Here is a 22,064-nt window from a genome sequence, read left to right on the forward strand (position 1 = left end):
CAGCGTGACGTCACGAATGAACTCAGTGTTAATCGGCTGAACCTTTTTGACAGTTCAGTGGTACTGTTTACAAGCACTTAGTCGTTTTTTCGAAAAAAAAAAATTCTAAAATTTCCGAATTTTAACTTGAAAATTGTCGAGGAACAGCGCATTGCAAGGATGTTGCTCGTGAACATTGCAGAAATGTGGTTTACATCTCACTGCAGCCTGAAAAATTATCGAGAAAATCCACCCAAGAAAAAATCGGCTAAGTCCACGTAAACAGTACCACTGAACTGTCATCAGATTGAGGTTAACCCCGACGGTGCAAAACCTAATGGCAGGCATAAATCATTTTTATACTAAGTCTGTATTCTCTCCCTTTATACCGACCTTTGCGTCGGCACGGAGAGTTGCGATTTAGCGTAACTTTTATACTATTTAGCTTCCAATATTTTTTGAGTGTATATGTAGTCACCTTGATCCTCCGTAAAATTCTGCACGGTGAATGAGAACGACGCAAATTTGAGTAACTAAACTCATAAATCGCATAAACGCAGGAACTTAGCGACGAGCGATGAGTAAATTTGCCTCATGTTCATTCATGGATTGGTTGGCATAGAAAGCTCTCAATTAGAAACTGTTGAAATGCGTCAAAAGTGGACACGATTACTTTTATTGACAATAATCGTATTGTCAATACATTCTATATTGACGTCAATATATCGAGATTGACAATATTTCTGAATTCACATCATTAATATTATTGTCAATAATTCCCCTTCGCGTCAATATATTGATGCGTGTGGGGTTTGAGCACCAAGTTGAGGGCAGACACAAGCTCGTATAAGAGCGTCAAAAGCCAGCAAGGAGAGACATATTGTAAGCGGCTTTGGGATCGATGTCGGTTTGATAACATCCAACAAATCTGCTTGCTAGCAGCGATCATCTGTATTTGAGAGGCGAGAAATCCGACACTGGGTAAACATTTTGTAGGCTGCGTAAGAATCACATTCTAATTTGTCATCCTTTTTGTATATTGGGTATTCTATTACTCCATCTTTCCACTCCTCGGGTAGCTCAGATCCTGACTATCAGTCGGTGCAGACAAGGAGCCATCACGTTCGGGCTCATTTTCCTTGTTATTATTTAGTACTGTCTTGGTTCTCCGCCATTCAAGTGTTCATCGTAATGCTGCTTCCATTTTTCGATCACCTCACGTTCATCCGTTAAGATACCTCCATCCTTATCCCGACACATTCCGGCTCGCGGCAGGGTGCGTTGAGTTTCTTGTAGAACTTAAGCGTCCCTTAAGAACGATGCAGCTGCTCTATTTATTCGCACTCTAACTTTTCCAGGCGGTGCTTCTTTTCACTGAAAAGTTGTTGTCGTCATTTCTGTTTTTATTGCTCCACATTCTGACGGATCTTTAGCTGCGTCCGCGCTGCATTCTTCTCGGCTAAAATTGTACAACCAAACGTTTCGTCGTTTTCTCCACGAACTCATTTGCAACTTTTTGACATATGGCCTTATTTTCTACCACCAAACTCATTTTGACTACCCTCCCCTTCTCCTACCCCTATTTATAAAACTGGCTACGTTTTTGGTGGGTTGCCAGAATTTTATTGATTCCAACACATTTTGTTTTGTTTTTCTTATCTTCCCTAGCTCACTCGGCTCCGCATATTAAGCTTATTTGTGAAGCATTGGGTGCAATTTGCTCTAGTTTTACTACGAATTACGAAGCTAATCAGACCCAAAACGCACACGAATCGAAGCATCCTTTTCAAGCAATATTGCTACCTATTTTGAAAAAGTTGGAATCGTACACTGAGCTTCCGACACTTGACCGTAGCGAAACAACTGTCGTCGAATTGCTAGCATCGATTTGTCTTCAAGCGGTACTTGGATCGTTTATGCCTCACAGATTAATGAAAGCATTCAACAATTTGTTGGCAATATGCAACTATTGGACACAGTACCGGATTGCTCGTTCTGCGTCAAGGTATGGCATCGACGCCTCGATGTTCAGGGTTTTAGCACTTGCGATTTATATTTATTTATTTATTTATTTTTTTATTTACAGATACGGACAACACTTCCTCGCCGCTATAATCTATCAGAAATTATCCAAGCATGTGTCACACGAAAAACTTCATTTTTATCTAATCGCAATGAGCCAAATTTCCAAGGCCGAATGTGTTTTGAATTATGGCTTGACGTATGAGCAATTGATGCAAACTTTCCCCGATTCTGTTCAATTCGATGCTCCTCAACTTTCGTTGTTAGACCGTTTGGACAGGGCAATTAATTTATACTGCATGGCTTTGTCAACACTCAAGGTGATTAGATTGCTCGAAACTGCTGATCAGATACTTATTAATCATTTTATTCGCACAGGCTACTTCCTCTCCTCAGCATCCGATGACATTCCAGTCGGAAGTCGTTAATCTACGGTGTCAGTTTCTGCAAATGTTACACAGTATTGTGGTGTCAAGGAACACTTTATGCATTACCCCACCATCGGCTATATCTAACACTTTGGCGCAGAATCTACGGGATCCCCTACAAAAATTTGGACATGTGACGAACCATTTGCGAAAGGATATCAAGATTCTTAAGTCGTGCGAAGAAGCCTACGCTAAGCTATATAAAAGTTCCTTTGACGCCGATCCGTGTACTCTGGAATATTTGAATACGTAAGTTAAAGATCAGCTTAAATTTTTAATAAAGGGTGATACGGTCAAAATTTGGTCAAGGGAAAACGCGTGTAAATCGGTGAAATCGTTTATTTAAAAAATCAAATTAAATTTCTTTTGCAAGTTCAATTAGTATAAAATTCAGGAAAAATATTCAGTTAGGCTTCCGCTTTTCCAAATCCGAATTGCCGGGCCTTACGCTTGACCCCTGCCATCAGATTTTGTACAGCCACCTTGTCCACCTTCTTCGCCGCAGAAAGCCAGTTTGCCTTGAACTGCTGCTCGCCCTTAGCAGTTTTTTTGGTCTTCTTTAGGTTCCGCTTGACAATAGCCCAGTATTTCTCAATTGGGCGGAGCTCTGGCATGTTGGGAGGGTTCTTGTCCTTGGGAACCACCTGCACGTTGTTGGCGGCGTACCACTCCATGGCCTTTTTACCGTAATGGCAAGATGCCAAATCCGGCCAAAACAGTACGGAACAACCGTGTTTCTTCAGGAAAGGCAGCAGACGTTTATTCAAACACTCTTTCACGTAAATTTCTTGGTTGACAGTCCCGGAAGCTATGAAAATGCTGCTTTTCAAGCCACAGGTACAGATGGCTTGCCAAACCAGATATTTCTTTGCGAACTTTGACAGTTTCATGTGCTTGAAAACATCTGCTACCTTTCCCCTTCCTTTTACCGTATAAAACTCCTGTCCCGGAAGCTGCTTGTAGTCGGCTTTGACGTAGGTTTCGTCGTCCATTACCACGCAGTCAAACTTCGTCAGCATCGTCGTGTACAGCCTCCGGGATCGCGCTTTGGCCGTCGTATTTTGTTTATCATCGCGATTTGGAGTCACTACCTTCTTGTAAGTCGATAGTCCGGCTCGTTTTTTGGCTCGATGCACGGTTGTAGACGATACACCCAGCTTATTTGCGGCATCTCGGAGAGAGAGGTTAGGGTTTCGCTTGAAACTACCGGCAACTCTCTTTGTCGTCTCAGCGGCTTCCGGTTTTCGATTTCCCCCCGATCCAGACTTCCTGGCTGTCGACAAACGTTCCCCAAACACTTTAATTACATTTGTAACGGTTGATTTGGCAACTTTTAGCGATTTTGCCAACTTTGCGTGCGAGTAGCTCGGATTTTCGCGATGCGCGAGCAAAATTTTGATACGCTGCTCTTCTTGCTTGGACGGCATTTTGACAACTGAAGAGTGAATTCCAAAATCAAAATAGGAGCAACATTCTACACACACACACCTTCAAAATGAGGGGTGTTCAGGTTTTTTAAATGCAAAATTGAAAGAAATACGTCAAGTTGATATTGACCAAATTTTGAGCGTATCACCCTTTACCCTGACTATATCATACTTTGCGCGGTTCCTAATAATTTCTCATATGTGTTTTGGCGCGATTCTCCAACAAGCTTGTTATTTATTTTATTACTCTACTGTCCGTCCGACACGGTATTGATACTTTCAGTGGGAATATTTTTTGTTATTATCAATCGTAACATGAATATCTCTTTTCAGCGTTCAGTATTTATGCTCCATTCTACAATCATCTATCGAAATTATATCCTTCACAACCCCTACCGAAACATTCAAGCATGCTCCAAACTGCACCTACCCGGAAACGAAGTATTTGCTCTACATTTGTCAAACAGTTTCCAAGCAGCTGCAAACACTGCCAAACGAAATTGGTTCCACGAAATCAATCACGAACAAGCACATGGACGTTTTGCTCAAGCAGGTTGAAATTGTGGTTAAATCGTCATTATGCGTGCCAAGATTCTTTTTCCAAGTTCTGCAAAACACTTCTGTGAAACTTGCATTGACGCCTCAGCCTCGAATTTCTGGGGAGCCCATATTTGTTCAACCCAACAGCAATTTAGTTGTCAAAGTGGAAGGTAATAATAATTCATAATGTGTTAACATAATTATCGTGAAAACTGCTTTCTTATTTTTATCCAGGTGTAATTCAACACTACGGGAAGAAACCATCACTGTTTCGGTCGATTGAATCCATCCAATTGACATTGTCATCACAGCTTATGACCGCTAGATTGAACGACATAAAGGTACCCCTAATGCTGACATCACAAAATATCTCCGACTAATAACTGTTCTCTCCATCTTACTGCTACAGGTCAGTTCAGATAACGTAGTTTTGACCCAAGTAGTGAAGCCGCATCGCGATTTTCTTAGCGGAAATTTTCTGCTATCGCTTCAAAACACCATCCAACCCTATCCAGGCTCATCTGTATCGGTCGGTGGTCAATGGCAAGTTACGCTAGAGGCTTGTGTCATCGATCAAAATGGTATTATTTGGGCTACAGGACCTAAGAGGTAAGAAGATCGTATATTGACAAACTTTTCTATAAAATAACCCCGAAAACCATTCCTTAGAATGCACTATTCCCCAGAAAATAATTTCCTAGAATGCATTCCCCAGAAAATTTGATGAAATTATTAATTAATTACATATTTTTCGGTTCTATTACATTTGCCTGAATGTCACTCATACCCGAAAGACATTCGCCCGAATTTTACAAACGCCCAAATGTCATATAACATAAGGTCGCCATTCACCGCTCACTGTATACGTTTTATTATTAAACTGTGCAACAACAATTTCTAGCACTGAGAAAATTGACCATATTTGACTTTCTTGTTGTCCCCTGAGTAAAAATCTAGAACATACTTATACCCTAACACGTCTTAATTTTTTGGTACCTCCCTCTTTATTAATATGGTATGTTCTCCCGATGATGGTCGCATGCTGCCTAACTTGAGCTTGTTACGATATTGCTGTCCAAAAGTTTTTTTGCAGGAAGCGATTAGAGGAACATTTTTCTATAATATTTGAAAACGATATCTCGCCGTCTTACCCCTCTTTGGGTGATTTTTCAAATTGGGCACCCCCTTCAAACATCTGAAATTCGTATAAACTCACAGTATAACCAAACCATTACACATACATACTATTATTCCTATTTTTTTTTTTTTTTTTCTTATAAAGTTCTCACTCGAAGCTCTAAAGTTTGTAACCAACGGGTTCCAATCGGTACGTGATGAGCTCAAAAATAATAATAAACCCTGATTTTTTTTGTTGTCTCCATCATTTTTTTTTTCAAATAGGGTAGAGCACTACTTCTATAGATCAGAAAAGATCAATAATATCAATGATTTCACCGTGCACAAATCAATAATAGGTTTGTTTCGATGCGTTAGTTCCTTAGCTACAACATAAATCCTGTTAGAGCGCATTGTATGAATATTTACGCTCATTGTTCTCAAAACAAAAGAAGCGCTCCTACCGAATCCCCTTTTTCTACGGGACCCGCACAGAAGGCCGAAGCACAAAAGGCCGAAACACAAAAGGCCGAAAATATTATGAGGTACCACAAAAGGTCGAAAACCAAAAAGGCCGAAAACCAAAAAAGCCGAAAACCAAAAAGGCCGAAAATTTATCACGAACCGAATTTGTTAAAAACCGCATCCAAACAATCTGTTAGCCTTTCTGCTACAGAGGTGTTCTCACTTGCTGACTTTTTTGGAAAAACCAGTAAGTGGTAAGCTGCGGGTAAGAGAACGGTAAGAAAATGAGAGATGCGATAGAGGTAAACGGTTTATTTACGCAACATTCTGATTGGGTAGCGAGTTGCGCAAGCAGTTGAATGTGTGTAACTAGAACGTTCAGCAAAACGGACCAAGAGAACTATCGCTGCTAATGACGATTTTCGATTTGAGAATTCCTCCCATATTGAATTTCATCTTGAACGAAGCCATAAAACTAAAGCTACCCAAATTTTAAGTTTTTTTTTCATTACGGAAATCGAATGGCCATTAAGTAGCTTCTATTACATTTTATTTTGAAGATGCAGAATAATAAAATAATTATTGTAACTTTACTTTAATAATGTAATTTAATTTATTAAAAACAAATTAACAAAAGTCCGAATCGGGAAAACGACAAAGTGGTCCGCCTTTGTGTCCACTTTGTCGGTTTCCCGAGCTTCTTCGGCCTTTTGTGATTCGGTCTTCTGTGATTCGGCCTTTTATGTATTTCGGCCTTTTGTTATTGGACCTTCTGTGATTCGGCCTTTTGTGATTCGGCCTATCGTAGTTTATCCGTAGGACGAAGAAAATCTAATGTGTTTTTTTTTAAAGCTTTATTAAAGAGATTTTTAGCCTTAGGCTAGTTCATCTCTAAGAAAATCTAATGGCGTTTCAATGCGTTTGGACGGAACTGAAACTCGTAGAACGAATTTAGAATCAAGAAGCAGTATCAGATTTTAAACAATATCTCAACAATTTGTAACACTCTTTATCAAATCCAACAGTACGTATGGAAAAGTGAATAAATTTACAAGTCATTTTTGACAGAAATATTCCATTTTTTGTTTAAGCTCGTTCAGAAAAGAGAGGTAAAGCGCGGGTTGGCTTAGTAGGACGGAAATTAGATCAAAAACCCTACATGGATACCCATGGTCGTTTACCTAACATAGTGGACAGAGTGGAAACGTGAGAGCGTAATTGGAACATTTACCCTATACGATATACAATTTAAAATTAGCTTGGAAAATAACTTCAAAGTGAAGCATTTAGTCACTTGAAGGTGTCACCTGGGACGAACAAAGATATAATTAATATATGCTAAAGCCAGAAGTACTTGAAACACGTTAAATTTTAGTTTAAAAGCATGGGTTATGATTGTGTAGGTAGATTAGAGATTTCAGTTATTTATTAGATAAGACTAAATAATCATCAAATGAACTTCAATTAGAGAATTCAGAAAGTTAATTAATATAAGAGATAGGACGAGGGGGGTCCGCTTAGGGAGGCAACTAGCCTTTAGAGTTGTATAATAAATCATTCTATTTAGTATATTTGTTAATTACAGGCAATGTCAATAGCACTCATATCTTCAATCAGGCGCTTACGAATAAGTGAAGTTTTACGAAAGGTGTGTTAAAAAAATATAAAACGTGTTGAGTTTTGGTGGAATTGTTTACGTACAGCTATGTAAAAGAGATTGAGCAAGAGTAATTTTCAGCCCTATGAATCGTCAGCCAGCTTAACCACACAAGCCTGGAGCTCACCGAGGTGCGCAGAGAAGGGAGAGTACGCTGGAAGTCAGTGCGAGTCTGAAGGGCCAGACAATGACCAGGCTGAGATTCGACCAAAAAACTATCCTTCTTCAGAGGTCAATACAAAGTTGCAGAACATAAAACACTTGAAACATAAACTGATTTTCACAATATTACAAGCTTGTAAACAAACAAGATGCATAAAAATCAATGTAGGTAACCACATCCGCTTTAAGTAACTGTATATAAAACTGTAAATAGGCATGTAATTATCGATTAATCACTTCACTGGATGCGTTCAACCTAAGGGCCTCTTAGCCTAGTCAGTAAAGGCACGGTATTACCAAGCCGGAGGCGGCGGGTTCGATTCCCGGTCCAGTCGAGGGAATCTTTCGGTTTGGAAATTTTCTCGATTTCCCTGGGCATAAAGTATCATTGTGCTTGCCACACAATATGCAAATTCATGCATTGGTATTGGCATCGAAAGCTCTCAATTAATAACTGTGGAAGTGCATTTAGAACACTAAGTTGAGAGCACGCAATAAGCTAATATGCGCTAAGCAATAAGCTTGAAATGCGGAAAAGAAGAAGAAGGAGAAGGATGCGTTCAACATTAAAATTACTTTTCATAACAAGCACTGTGAATTTATTGAGTAAGTAGTTATCCTTCGGTTTGTTTTGATTCGGTTGAACCGGTTGATAATTTAGCACCAATTACTCACTTTTCTGCAAAATTCATCTTCGCTTAGACTGTCCCAACAGCCAATCTGATTGGATTAACTATTTTCTTCGCATTAAGCCATCAGTAACACTGCAAATTTCATAAAATTTTTGGAATTTTTCTTTCACTGCAGCACAAAACACATTTTTCTCATTTTTTTTCTGGTCAGTTCATCGCTCAGCATCTGACAGTAAGAAACAGGGTGGCCAGATCATTTTTTTCATTATCGATAGCTTCTCAAAACTAAGTACACTCAAAAATATTACAAAACGAATATATTTAATATTATACATTTTATGATTTTTATAATTAAATAATTAAATTAAATTTTATACATTTTATGATTTGTCAAAATTTATACATTGGTTCGATTAAAATTTTCGTCAAAATTATACTAAGTCCGAATAACGGAGTGGAATTCGATCAGTGTTTACTAAAATGACAGGAAAAAGAACATCTGGATTCCCTTCGGAGCTTCTTGCTGGTGAATTGATTTCGCTTTGCTTTGTCCCGGCGGATTTCTACTGCGCCTGTGATCTGCTGGGCAACATCGAAATTGTAAGTATTTTTTAAAATGATATTCATAAAAAATAAACTAATTAAAAAAGCTTCCTGAGACAATTTTGATTTTTATTTGAAAACAATAATATTTACCATAAATAAAATAAAGAAGCGAAAAATACATTCTCTCGAATAAACCGTATCTAATCTATGTATTGAAAGTATATTTCGATTTTATACTATGGCACCATTTTTATTCTAAGTTTGCATTCTCTCCCTTTATACCTACCTTTGCGTCGGTACGGAGAGTTGCGATTTAGCGTAACTTTTATACTATTTAGATTTCAATATTTTTTTAGTGTAGGCCGTCTTAAGAAGGCTTCCCGAAACTTAAAACCTTTGTGAACGGGGAAAGGATGAAAACAAATCACGCGCAACTTTGAACTTTCGCACCGAGCCATCAGTCCTTCAACCTCACACATTGGTTAGTCTAATCTAGAATCTCTGTATAATGAGTCACGCCAAGAGTGAAGCTAAGTCTACCTATTAAACTGTCAAACCAGCTACCTATCGTGCAAAGTAAAACAAACATTACGATGCTATGAAAGGTTCACGAAAGGTATTGCAATAAAATATAAAATATAATCGACGAAATGATCATAAACACGCAGTGAGCATTCAATTGTCATGGAATACGTTTGATAATGATTAGTAATGAAAATTTCTACTATTTTTTTTAAAGATAATTTGACAAAATCACTGATATAATGGTTTACTACAGCCGCTATTTTTTTTCTCGCTAGACGTTATTTGAAGTTGATGTAGAAGTCCTCTGTTGCCAAGTGAAAAGAAAGGGAATCTTTCGAAAACCGTGATGCGCGTTCAACTGTTTTTCTCTTGGCGTGACTCATTATACACCGACTCTAGTCTAATCATAACAAGTAAGTGTGAGTAGGACGAACGGAATACGAAACCAATAAAGGGATGTATGTATGTAAGGTAGCCACCATCCCTTCGAAGATCTTGTCTTGTATGCAGCTCCACTTAATAGCAAGATCAATTTGAGCTACCGATCTGAATTCACAATATCGCTGTATGAAGGGCCAAAAACGGTGGGGTGGACCCGTAAGCAGAGGCACTTACGCGAAATCCACGGGAATTTAAGAATCTCCTTCCAACGATACGATCCAACAAATCGAATAACGCAATTCGCAATACTTAATAAGCTTCCTACAGGATGGTTTGTTAAGAAGGGCGCGTCAATCTCCATGAAACTGTTGGAGTAGAATTCACACCATCACAATCGAATCGGTAGGATAAAGAAAATGATAGTGTTTATTCCCTCCTAGACTCCGGTTGTCATACCACTTCAATCGTCCAGTTCCAGGTCAAATGATACCCTGATGCTCCCTTCCAACCCAGTATTTATTTATATATATATATATAGTAAACATATGTAATGGAGAAATGAAATATATCAGAACATTAAAATACGTAATAATGAAAATACATTTATATGGATAAAAAAAACTGGTATTCCGCAATGAAAATAATAATTATTTTACATACAATATGATGCAGCTCTATGTCTCCTCAGCTCCCAATAAGGAAGATGTAACCCTGAAATTTCCAGGTTATATTATGCAAATAAATATTTTTAGCTAGAATGATACATGATATGTTTGTGTTGTGTTATGTTGTGGGAGAGCTTGGGATTAAACCCATGATATTCTGCTCATTAAGCAAAACCGACCCCTCTAAGGTTATCGAGCATCTCAAAACCAAAACACTCCACGGCAAAACATGATTAAGCCCTCATCTGGTAATAAACAACAGAAATACGCGATAATTCATATAGTTTCAGCATATGATGCAATATCACAACTGTTGATAAAAGGAACGGATCCCATCTTATCTGAAATGTGTGTAACCGGGTTAATACTTATTTAAATGTAATGTAATATTGAAAATGCGTTATAATGCCATGTAACAAGATACAATAAACACAAGATTTTTACAAAACAGATAATGAACGATTCAGATTTCTTCTCAAGCTGGCACTATGCTTCCCTGGAGCCGCTCATAATAGCTAACATTAAGAATTAAGTATAATAAAATGTAATTTACAATAATATTAAATGATGTAAAGTTAATAATGAAAGATATGTAGTACTATAAACACTATACATATACGATAACCAATAGCTAGCTTAGCTTAGATTGACTGCACATATCAATGGTTGCTACTCCGTGATTGATCAGAATCAGTGAAATTGTACAATGAATCAACTGAATGGGGCTGGGAGTGACCGTCCATTCTCATTGTACAAGTTTCAGTGACTCTATATGTTGTAGATCAATAACGGCGCCGGCCACGTCCTTGCAATCAGGTGGGAGTAGGGAAGGAATATTAGAGTGACCTTTGTTGTTTGTGGGCCGTGTTTACCTCTGCACTCCAACAAAAGACACAGAAAAGGAGATTTTGTTAGTAAGTTGGGTTCGTTGGATCAGGATTCACCTTGATAAGTGATGCGACCATGGTTTTAAATGAATCAGTGCATTATACTTGGATTTGCCCGAAGCCAAAACAAAATGGTGTATCCTTGGGCCTTATTTCGGGTGTCACTACACGGTGATAAGCAAGTGATACTCAGAATAAGAGCCGTGATTGCCGTACAAATCAAATGGGAATCACTTCACCGTGACGACAAGTGACAACTTTTCACCGTGATGTGACACCCTTAATAAGCCCCATTATAATATAAATCTGAAGACGTTCCATCATCGAAATGCTGAAAATAAACTTAGAGCATAGCATGAGCAAAATTGATCGCCCGCGACTGCCAACACCAAAGAGCTGAAAACCAATTCAAACAAATCAAATCAACAGACAAAACTAGGGTGAAAGCTGTAAGAGTGAATCATTACAGTATAAATCTAATGATGTTCCGTCATCAAAGAGCTGGAAGAAAACTCAAATAATTTAAATCAATAGATCCAGTCTGAATGAAGGCTGCAAAAAGAGAATAATTATACAGCAATGACCCCATTTTGTCAGCTAGCAAAGTATGTGTATCTTAAACATTCATCTTGAAGGAGGAAGGTATGAAATTACAATTATGTGGAATTATTGAAAAATAACAGTCTGATGCGCGGAGAGGTTGACAGGATCGGGTCATAACTGTAATGTGAATATTAGAAAGATTTATCATCATCAAACTATTCTTGAATTGACCTGGAAGAATGCTTGTGAATAATTGTTATACAGATAAATTAAATTGATAAACTAAATGGTTCAAACAACAACTCCAACCTGTAAAAAAGCTGAAAATAGGGAATCTTTACAATGTGGATCCCCCAAGGTCTTCTACTCAGTAAGCAAAAGCGGCAGCCACCAGACTAGTCGAGCTGCTCAATTTAAATATTGAAACTTTATTTTGTGAAGTTCTTAAGAATACCGATTGAAACACAATGTAAACAAATAAAAGTTAAGAGTCTCATCCGAATCAAATGATTCCAAACGATACGCATTCATAGAAATTCAGTTTAAATAGACAAAAGTAGAAAAAAGGAACAATCTCACCAATTCAGTCCAACTGAATCCCTTGCAAGCAGCTATGTCACGCTTGGTGTAGTAGCTCCGATCATAGACCCGCCCTACGGGGATCAATCCTCTGGTCGAATGTAGTCGATTGTTCCATGACGCGAACACGAAGCGACCGCTTACAAAATCATACATCGCGTAAACAAACTGAAATCAAAAACTATCACTCGCGACGCAACAAATTTCTGTACCGGGAGCACAAGCGAAGAAAAAAACAACCAACGCAGATTGCGACATCTCTTCTGATGCCTGCAAACATGATGCATCACGTTTTCTTTTTCGATTCCAAAACTTCTCGGAAAGCGAGAAAACCACCAATCACACACGTATAACCGTCCGGGAGGCAGAGTGCCAGCGCTAATCTGGCAAAATCAGCGAACGCACGCACAAAACAGAAACAAACTTATACACAACCGTATCCGAAGAGGTTCGAAGCTGAACTGATTTTCTTTTATTTTTCATCATCCCTTTTGTCAATAGTTTAAAAGGGATGATGAAACCAATAAAGGGATAAACAGAAAATAGCATCTCCGCTATGAGACAGACAGAGAAAGTCGATTAAACGTAAAAAAAACTCATGCGTTTGGATTGAAGTTGCAAAACGTACCGCGTTTGATCAAATTGACTGACTACATGGAAACCAAAATATAGGTATTGAAAATTTTTCAAGATTACTTAAAATCTGTGATTCTCGGTAAAAAAAAGTGAAAAATTGGTAGTTTTGAACCTTTCGTCTGTGAATCGGTAGGCATCCCGAAAATTGGTAGGACTACCGATAAATCGGTAGGTATGGCCACCCTGGTAAGAAACTTAAAATTCAACTTATCGTTGGGTACGTTTGTAGCATAGAGGTAACTCTAAGACCAGAAGGTCCCGAAAAAACGTGCTCAATTTTTTGGCTCAGCTCTGGTACGCTCTTCGGTCCCAGGCTAATCGATACACCCCTCGAAACATAGAAAAATCCACGAACTCCTCATTTTATCTGTCAAACTTTCATAGCGAATCAAAACAAACATAGTGTAGTACTAGAATTTCGACTAGAATGGGCTACATTAATCGTTTGCTTGGGCCCAATAGGCTAGTCAAGTAGTGAGCCAATTTAAAATTGTTATTTGTAGTGCGCGTTCACCATTCGTATCGTGTGTTCACAGTAGAGTGCGTTCATTAGGGATACCATTTAAGGTTCTTTATTTTAGGAACTGGATAGTACCAAATAATGTTGGTCATTGAATTATGATTTTCGGTAGTAATTTATTCGGAAAAGCTCCGGATGGTACAAGCATTAGGATTTAGTTTTTTTTTTGTTGGGACAATTCTCGAGTATACCTCAAAATAGAGGAAATAGCGATGCATAGGCACGCAGGTTTATGTTCTGGTAGATCTAGAACGGGTCCAATTAAGACTTAAGTAGGACAAACAGGAGTGTTTGGTATTTGTATTTTTGATCTCAATGGTATCCAAAAATAATGAATGCTTTATATTTAATCGTATACGTACGTTCTTTACGTTGCACGTAAATAAATTTCATACAATAAATAAAATATATATAATAATTCTAGAATAGTCAAAATGTTAAGAATTTTAAGTAATTTCAAGTATTAATGCAGCAAAAAGTTGAAAAGCAATTTCAGTAACTATTTTGGTTTGTTGAAAGCAATTAGCAATTCAACTAACAATAATAGAACTATATATACAGCAATTTCATAGAAAAAAGTTATAGTGGGTCTCAGAATTTCATGAAAATTGGTATAGTTCTTCCTTATCAAAAAATATTAGACTCGTATTTTTTTATTGCGCCATTAGGGTGACCATTTCCGTGTTAGGGTGGTCCAAAAATCATTTTTTTTCAAAAATGTCTTTTTCAAAATTTATAACTTCTGAACCTCTTGACCGATTTTTACGATTGACCCTTCAAATGAAAGATGTTTTAATTTAGTTTTAAGAAAAATTATGAAACACTCAGAGATATTTGATTTTGTAGGAAAAAAAATATGTTACAAATGCTTTTTCTTGATTTTCACTGCGAGGGTCTTCAACAACTTCTTATTTTAGTATTTTTAATTGAAAGATCATTTAATTTTACTTAACATTTAAAAAATTAGCGATGTCGGAGAAGCAGTTTTGGAGATACAATTTTTTTAAAATAAAAAATTATTGTTCCGCAATATATGCACCACACGTGCATGGGAAACGATGAAGACGCAAGGTAGTTCACAATGCGTCTCCATCGAGTCACAGCAGCTGTGACTAATGAAATCTATGAGTAACTTACAAGCTGGGTGCAACATTCAGTTCAACCTGCGGGCCGTCCATAAACCACGTAGACCAATTTTTAAACATTGCAGATCCTACCTCCCCCCTCGTATACTTTACTAAAATTTTAAAATATTTTTACCGAGCGTATACTGTGGCTGGACTCCCCTCCCACATTGAAGTCTTCGTGGCTTTAAAACAGGCCCCAGTTTGACATTATTAATTTTGGTATCAAAATTCTGGGAGAAGTACTTAAATGCTACAAATAATGACGAGGTCGAAGAAAAATAAGTAAAACATGAAGCATTCATTTTCTTTAATTACAATTTCACACATTTTTCTTCCGTTGAAAATGAATACCGTTTGACAATAATATACTTTTCGTTTTGAGGCTTAAAACTACGGAATGACTGTGTCCCCGAAATTTGGTTCACATGTATATAACGGTTTTTCAATTTTCTTTCCATTTTATTGTAATCGGATTCCGAAAAAAAACTGATAGTGTATTTTTGAATCTGGCTTAGAAATAGCCCATGAGTAAAGTTCTTGGGCCGTTGTTATATGGTGGCCTTGCAAACTCGCTTTCGCAGCGTTTCGTTTTAATACTCCTGCCAAAGCATCACAAGGGCCCTTTCCATGACAAGTTGCGAAAAAATTCCACTCGGCAGCAATGCCAAAATCTTTTTGCATGTTGCATAAATTAAAAGCGGTCATCTTATTTTTATATTGGCTTCCTGATCCATCTGAGAAAAAGTAAATCTGTTGTAAGCTTGGCCATTTACATTTTATGAACGCTAGACAATGCGTAAGAAATAAACGAACTGCGACATGATTATGTTTAGTGAAACTTAAGGATAAATATAAAGAAACAAGAGACAGCAATGAGCGATACAGGATTTTAACCACACTTCCCAAAAGTTGGTCTACATATAGAATTATGAAGGAGTTCAATGTTTCCCAACATATGGCCAACCAAGCAAAAGCAAAAAATGTAAATTGCCAAGCTTACAACAGATTTACTTTTTCTCAGATGGATCAGGAAGCCAATATAAAAATAAGATGACCGCTTTTAATTTATGCAACATGCAAAAAGATTTTGGCATTGCTGCCGAGTGGAATTTTTTCGCAACTTGTCATGGAAAGGGCCCTTGTGATGCTTTGGCAGGACCAGGAGTATTAAAACGAAACGCTGCGAAAGCGAGTTTGCAAGGCCACCATATAACAACGGCCCAAGAACTTTACTCATGGGCTATTTCTAAGCCAGATTCAAAAATACACTATCAGTTTTTTTTCAGAATCCGATTACAATAAAATGGAAAGAAAATTGAAAAACCGTTATATACATGTGAACCAAATTTTCGGGGACACAGTCATTCCCATAGTTTTAAGCCTCAAAACGAAAAGTATATTATTGTCAAACGGTATTCATTTTCAACGGAAGAAAAATGTGTGAAATTGTAATTAAAGAAAATAAATGCTTCATGTTTTACTTATTTTTCTTCGACCTCGTCATTATTTGTAGCATTTAAGTACTTCTCCCAGAATTTTGATACCAAAATTAATAATGTCAAACTGGGGCCTGTTTTAAAGCCACGAAGACTTCAATGTGGGAGGGGAGTCCAGCCACAGTATACGCTCGTAAAAATATTTTAATAATTTAGTAAAGTATACAGGAGGGGGAGGTAGGATCTGCAATGTTTAAAATTGGTGTACGTGGTTTATGGACGGCCCCCGCAGGTTGAACTGAATGTTGCACCCAGCTTGTAAGTTACTCATAGATTTCATTAGTCACAGCTGCTGTGACTCGATGGAGACGCATTGTGAACTACCTTGCGTCTTCATCGTTTCCATGCACGTGTGGTGCACACTTAAATTTTTCCACCGAGCTCAGCTGTGCAAATCTCGGCAAAATAAGTTTCACTGAGATCTCAGCAAAAGTGACATTTGATTGCTGAGTCTCGGATAATGCTTAGCTGAATCTCAGAAAACAAATGAAATGTTTGCTGAGATCTCAGTAAAACTTTTTTTGCCGAGATTTGCACAGCCGAGCTCGGTAGAAAAAAATAAGTGTGTGCATATATTGCGGAACAATAATTTTTTATTTTAAAAAAATTGTATCTCCAAAACTGTTTCTCCGACATCGCTATTTTTTTTAAATGTTAAGTAAAATTAAATGATCTTTCAATTAAAAATACTAAAATAAGAAGTTGTTGAAGACCCTCGCAGTGAAAATCAAGAAAAAGCATTTGTAACATATTTTTTTTCCTACAAAATCAAATATCTCTGAGTGTTTCATAATTTTTCTTAAAACTAAATTAAAACATCTTTCATTTAAAGGGTCAATCTTAAAAATCGGTCAAAAGGTTCAGAAGTTATAAATTTTTGAAAAAAGACATTTTCGAAAAAAAATGATTTTTTGGACCACCCTAACACGGAAATGGTCACCCTAATGGCGCAATAAAAAAAATACGAGTCTAATATTTTTTGATAAGGAAGAACTATACCAATTTTCATGAAATTCTGAGACCCACTATAACTTTTTTCTATGGAATTGCTGTATATATATAACTTACTGGTTTATTTTTCTGAAAAAAATCAGAAAACTTCATTTATTTTTTTACCGTTAGTAGGGGATAATGTAACGATGTATCAATTACACAAACAATGAAAAAATCAACAAGGAATAAAAATAATGAATCGCATGTAATACTTTCTCCGTGTAGCAAGCTCGCGTTCCGCGTCTCGATCCCTTCTTGTTGCGATTCCACAGTAGAGGCTTAATTGAGATCTTTTAATTTGTGCGTTTGAAAACGGAAACACACGAAAAACGACGAAGATTAACGATCTCGGGAATCGTCTGAATATTCGGGGTAAAGGCCCATGAGTTTGCAATATCTCAAGCCCAATTTTTTTACTAGCTATATGACTGAAACAATTCTCATTTTTTATTGACCTCGAATGATTATTGGGTAAGGCTTATCCAATGAGTATTATCCCTTCTTATTATCACATGCTGTTTTTTTTCACTGAATGCTGCATGTCGTGTAAGTAATCAGAATTTGAAATTCATCGAAAATAGAATCAAATTCAAAATGATAGGATGGGAGTAGGTGCTGATAAAACGCTTTTAATTTTATCTGATATTATTAGTAATAATTACGTAAAAATATAACTCAATGAAATTACCACACATGGCCCATACCCCGAGTTTAAACTTTCCTATTTTTTTGTTGATTATAAAGATTATCGTCATATTAAATATTCCAAGAAGGGATTATTCCGCTCAGTTATAAAATAATAATTTCTTTCCATATTATGTATTCAAAGAAGGGTTCCTTCTTTATTGTATGTTCACAGTAACAAATATTCATTTCTTTATTAACTATTCGTAGAAAGACCTGGACCTGGGCCTGGTAGACCTCATAATTTCTTACAATCTCTCTTTATCCATTCAGAATTAATCTTTTTGTGTTATGAGTAAATGAAAGAAGAAACATATTTTCTCTATGAATTAATGAAGCAATGAAATTGGGTTGTTAGCGGAATGCTTAAGTAAAACAGCAAAAAAAGGTTATCTTCCATTTAATTCCACTTAATTATTTATTCTATATTTTTTTAGAACACGTGCAGTTCCTTCCATGTGTATGTACACAGTGCTGTGGGTATTAGCCCTTATAATATTACATGCTGTACATGCTGTTCTTTCGAATTCCGTTAATTCAACTGGATCTGTAAATTGTATGCATGGTTGACCTAACGCTACCAGAAATGTCTTAGAAACTATTAGTCACACTGAGGCATGGAAAATCATTTGCATTCATTTCGTGCATTCATTTACATTAACTTGCTTCTAACTTTTTTCTTCAACAGCATTCCGCAAAGTGATGTATAAAACTTTTATTCGTTTTGTTATTAACTACAACTTTTGTTAACAAGTCAAATCCGTATCTCTTATGCATGACGAAGCAGAGCGGACAGAAGCCACTACTGTTTTTCAGTGAATGTATTTTACATTCACTGAAAAACAGTAACAAGTTCTGCCCGCTCTAGTTCGTGATGCATAAGAGATACAGGTTTGAGTTATGAGCAAGCTTGTAGCTAATAACAAAACCTACATAGGTATAATCCATACATCGTTTTGCGGAATTCTGTTGATGAAAAAAGTTAGGGGCAAATGAATGTAAATGAATGTATGAAATGAATGCAAATGATTTTCCATGCCTGGTCACGCTTCACCCTTCAGGTTAAATAGCTTAGTGAACACGCACAGAAATTTTGCAAAGTTGGATCTACAAAATTATTTGTTGAATTCAACCCCTCTGGTTTGTTAAATCAACAATCCCATTTTACCGTTTCAACAAACGTATTTTGTATAACCGACAATGATGTTATAAATTATTTTGTTGATAGTGAGTATGTTTTTCGAAGCGTGTACAAAAAATGTAGAGTGTAAATATTGGCACCATTTTGTCGCAAAATGAACGAAAATTCAGAAATTGAAGAAGCGGATGCGGAATCGCTCGTCGAGGAATTCCTTGAGGAATTACAGTTTGATCAACTGGACCCTGAAGAGCTGGAGGTGGTTAAGCTGTTGAAGCAATTCGACTTGTGTTTGGAGGTTATTATCGCATTCATCAGTAAGTATCACCCAAAAAAAAAATCCACAAAAAAACAAAAACAAATTAAAAAATGGGCGACGCTTTTTTTTATCAGCAAATAAATACTTTTTGCCTACGCTCCGGATTATAGAGAGGAAGGAGGTGAAGAGCTAATCCATGCGCCGTTCCTAGCTGAAAGTGCTAAGGTTATCCACGGACTGAACCAGTGGCGATATAATCAGGTATGTGTTAACAGATAACTTAAGACTTTTAACCACTTATAACCTCGCTTATAACGTAGCATAAAGTGGATGGAATAAACATGTATTGCCAAACATGTACTCCAACTCGTCAATTTAAATCCATTGTTTACATCGCTTGAAAACTGTTATTGCAATTCCCCCTCAATTCCTATTCACCGTAGTAACAGGTATATTTTTTCATGTTTCAGGGTCTTCCAACCCTGTCACACATGTCAGCTCCTGTCGCACACGTTGAGAAAACCTCAGTATCTCGAGAAGAGTGTACGGCAACCTATCTACTCACTCATTCTGCAAAATGAAGATCGATCATCGAAAAGTACGACCTCAAGCTTCTGTCACGTAAGGACAAGGCAGCAAAGTAATTTGAATGTAAATATAGAATAACAATAAAAAATCAATAAAAAACAAAACATGAACTTTTCTTTGTGAGCAAAAAAGTCCTTACCGAACATTATTAAGTTAACAAAATGTTTGTTAATTCAACTAATCTACCATTGTCAGTTCAACTAAACAATATAATTGATTTAACAAACATGATTGTGGACCCAATCAAAAAAGATTGTTGTAACGACAATCATATCTAGTGGTGGTGATAACTATCACGATTGTAGAATCAATAAACATACCGGGTTGAAATCAACAAAATTGTTTGTTAGCCCTCAGATAACAAACATGTTTGTTGATTTTGACCCAATATTTTGTTGAACGTGCAATCCATTTCTCTGCGTGTAAGAGTGTTTTTTTTTTTTTTTTATTCCTTTTATTTATTTTTAAGGCTCAACTGTCGAAATCAACTCTACGGAGCCAATAGTCTAGGGAATAAGTTTACAATTCATTAGAATTAAAAGTTATTCGGATTCAGGGCCGGAGCGTGGAGAGTTGGGGCGTAAAGTTTTTCTCGGTGGTGAATTTTCACTGGCGTGCTTCTATAGTTTTTGTTGTTCTTTGATCAGTTTGGTGTGTATTTTCACGTGCTCTGTCCAATTTCCAACTGTTTGTTTGTGTCGCTGCTGGTAGTGTAGGACCGTCTGTTTCTGCTGATTATTCTGCTGCCCTCTGTTATCCACTTCTAAGTCCATGGTCGTAGTTGGAGCTACAACTGCATCCTTTTCTTCTTCTGCTTCTTTTTCTTCTTCTAGCATCTCTATTTCGAGTTTTACTGTCTGCTTGTCCGAAGTACTCGTGCCTGCTAGAACGGCAGCAAATGTGTTGTTTTTTTGCCCAGCACCTTCTTCTGTTTCTCCTGTCGATTTGTTCTTCCTCTTTCCGCATGCATTTTTTTGGTGCCCCTCCTGTCCACAAGCGAAACATTTAAGTTTGTTTCCATTATAAAAAATTCTCCCCCGTCTATTGTGGAAGTACAACACCGATGGGATTTCATTTTCTACATCCATGTAGATTCCACGGACACCAGTAAATAAATCAAGCTGATATTCTGGGGGATACTTCTCTCGAACACAGCGTTTGATTTTTCCGTACTTGATTAGTGCCAGCGACAGATCGTGATCGGATACCTCCGGCGGTAGGTCAAACACTCGTACATATTGAATGTTACTACCGGCTACTGACATGTAGACATCCACTTTTTTTCCATTAGAATAATGGAACGGCAGCTTCTTTTCATTGAGCGCAAGGGCTTCTCTCATGCCCTCCTCAGAGTTGTATTTTATATAAACCATTCTCTCCTCTGCATTTTTGTAGGCTCTATCCATCGTTCCCTGGTTACCGCAAGTCCTTTTACAAAGCGGACCATCTCAGCCAGTTTTGGCTGCGCAGCATTGTCCGGAAAAAGGAAACCAAGGGTGTTTGTAACCGAAATACCACTCGACATTTTTCTTTTTCTGTGCACGAATTATTACCACTAGCGCGAAACAACAGCACAGCAAGCAAACAAAGCGTCTTTCTACTAGAAAATCAGATCGTCAACTGGAGTGAAGAGTGTTATTTTTGTTCTATTCGGACACTTGCCCGATGAATTTCTCTAATCTTGTCCGAAAAGAAAATGCTCATCAAACCAACAACATGAACAATCGTCAGAATTGTGTGGTCATGGACTTCAGTGCCATGTCGGCAAAACCCAAGTATTGTTGAATTTGGTCTAAAAATGCTACAACTGGACTGGTCGCGGGTGAAAGGTCTACAGCTCAACAACATCATGCCGTACGTATTTGTGAAGATGGACTCACTGAAATACAGCATGGAGTACACTACGTGATAAACTAGCGTACGGCTAAAAATCACGATAATAAAAGGAAAAACACATGGAGTACAAAGGGAAAGTATACAAAATTCCTTTTTTCGTTGTTAATGGTGCCGTCGATGTAAAACTACATGATTTGCCGTTCGATACGCCAAAACTTACTATTGCCGAATAA

General features: G+C 37.3%; 1 protein-coding gene across 3 annotated transcripts in view; it reads left to right on the forward strand.

The window, feature by feature from the left end:
• Positions 1-22,064, forward strand: part of INTS7 (Integrator complex subunit 7) — a 40,347-nt gene that overhangs the window by 14,364 nt on the left and 3,919 nt on the right. For all 3 annotated transcript variants that reach the window (XM_065232257.1, XM_065232256.1, XM_065232258.1), the window contains 6 exons: positions 1,648-1,984; positions 2,066-2,321; positions 2,380-2,678; positions 4,190-4,566; positions 4,631-4,737; positions 4,806-5,005. In XM_065232257.1, coding sequence (XP_065088329.1) covers positions 1,648-1,984; positions 2,066-2,321; positions 2,380-2,678; positions 4,190-4,566; positions 4,631-4,737; positions 4,806-5,005 — 1,576 coding nt within the window. The remainder of the gene's footprint in view (positions 1-1,647; positions 1,985-2,065; positions 2,322-2,379; positions 2,679-4,189; positions 4,567-4,630; positions 4,738-4,805; positions 5,006-22,064) is intronic.

The sequence above is a fragment of the Ochlerotatus camptorhynchus genome, unplaced genomic scaffold (assembly GCF_037179485.1).
Source record: "Ochlerotatus camptorhynchus isolate MF236.1 unplaced genomic scaffold, CSIRO-AGI_Acam_v1.1 ptg000366l, whole genome shotgun sequence".
In the NCBI taxonomy this organism is placed as follows: Eukaryota; Metazoa; Arthropoda; class Insecta; order Diptera; family Culicidae; genus Ochlerotatus; species Ochlerotatus camptorhynchus.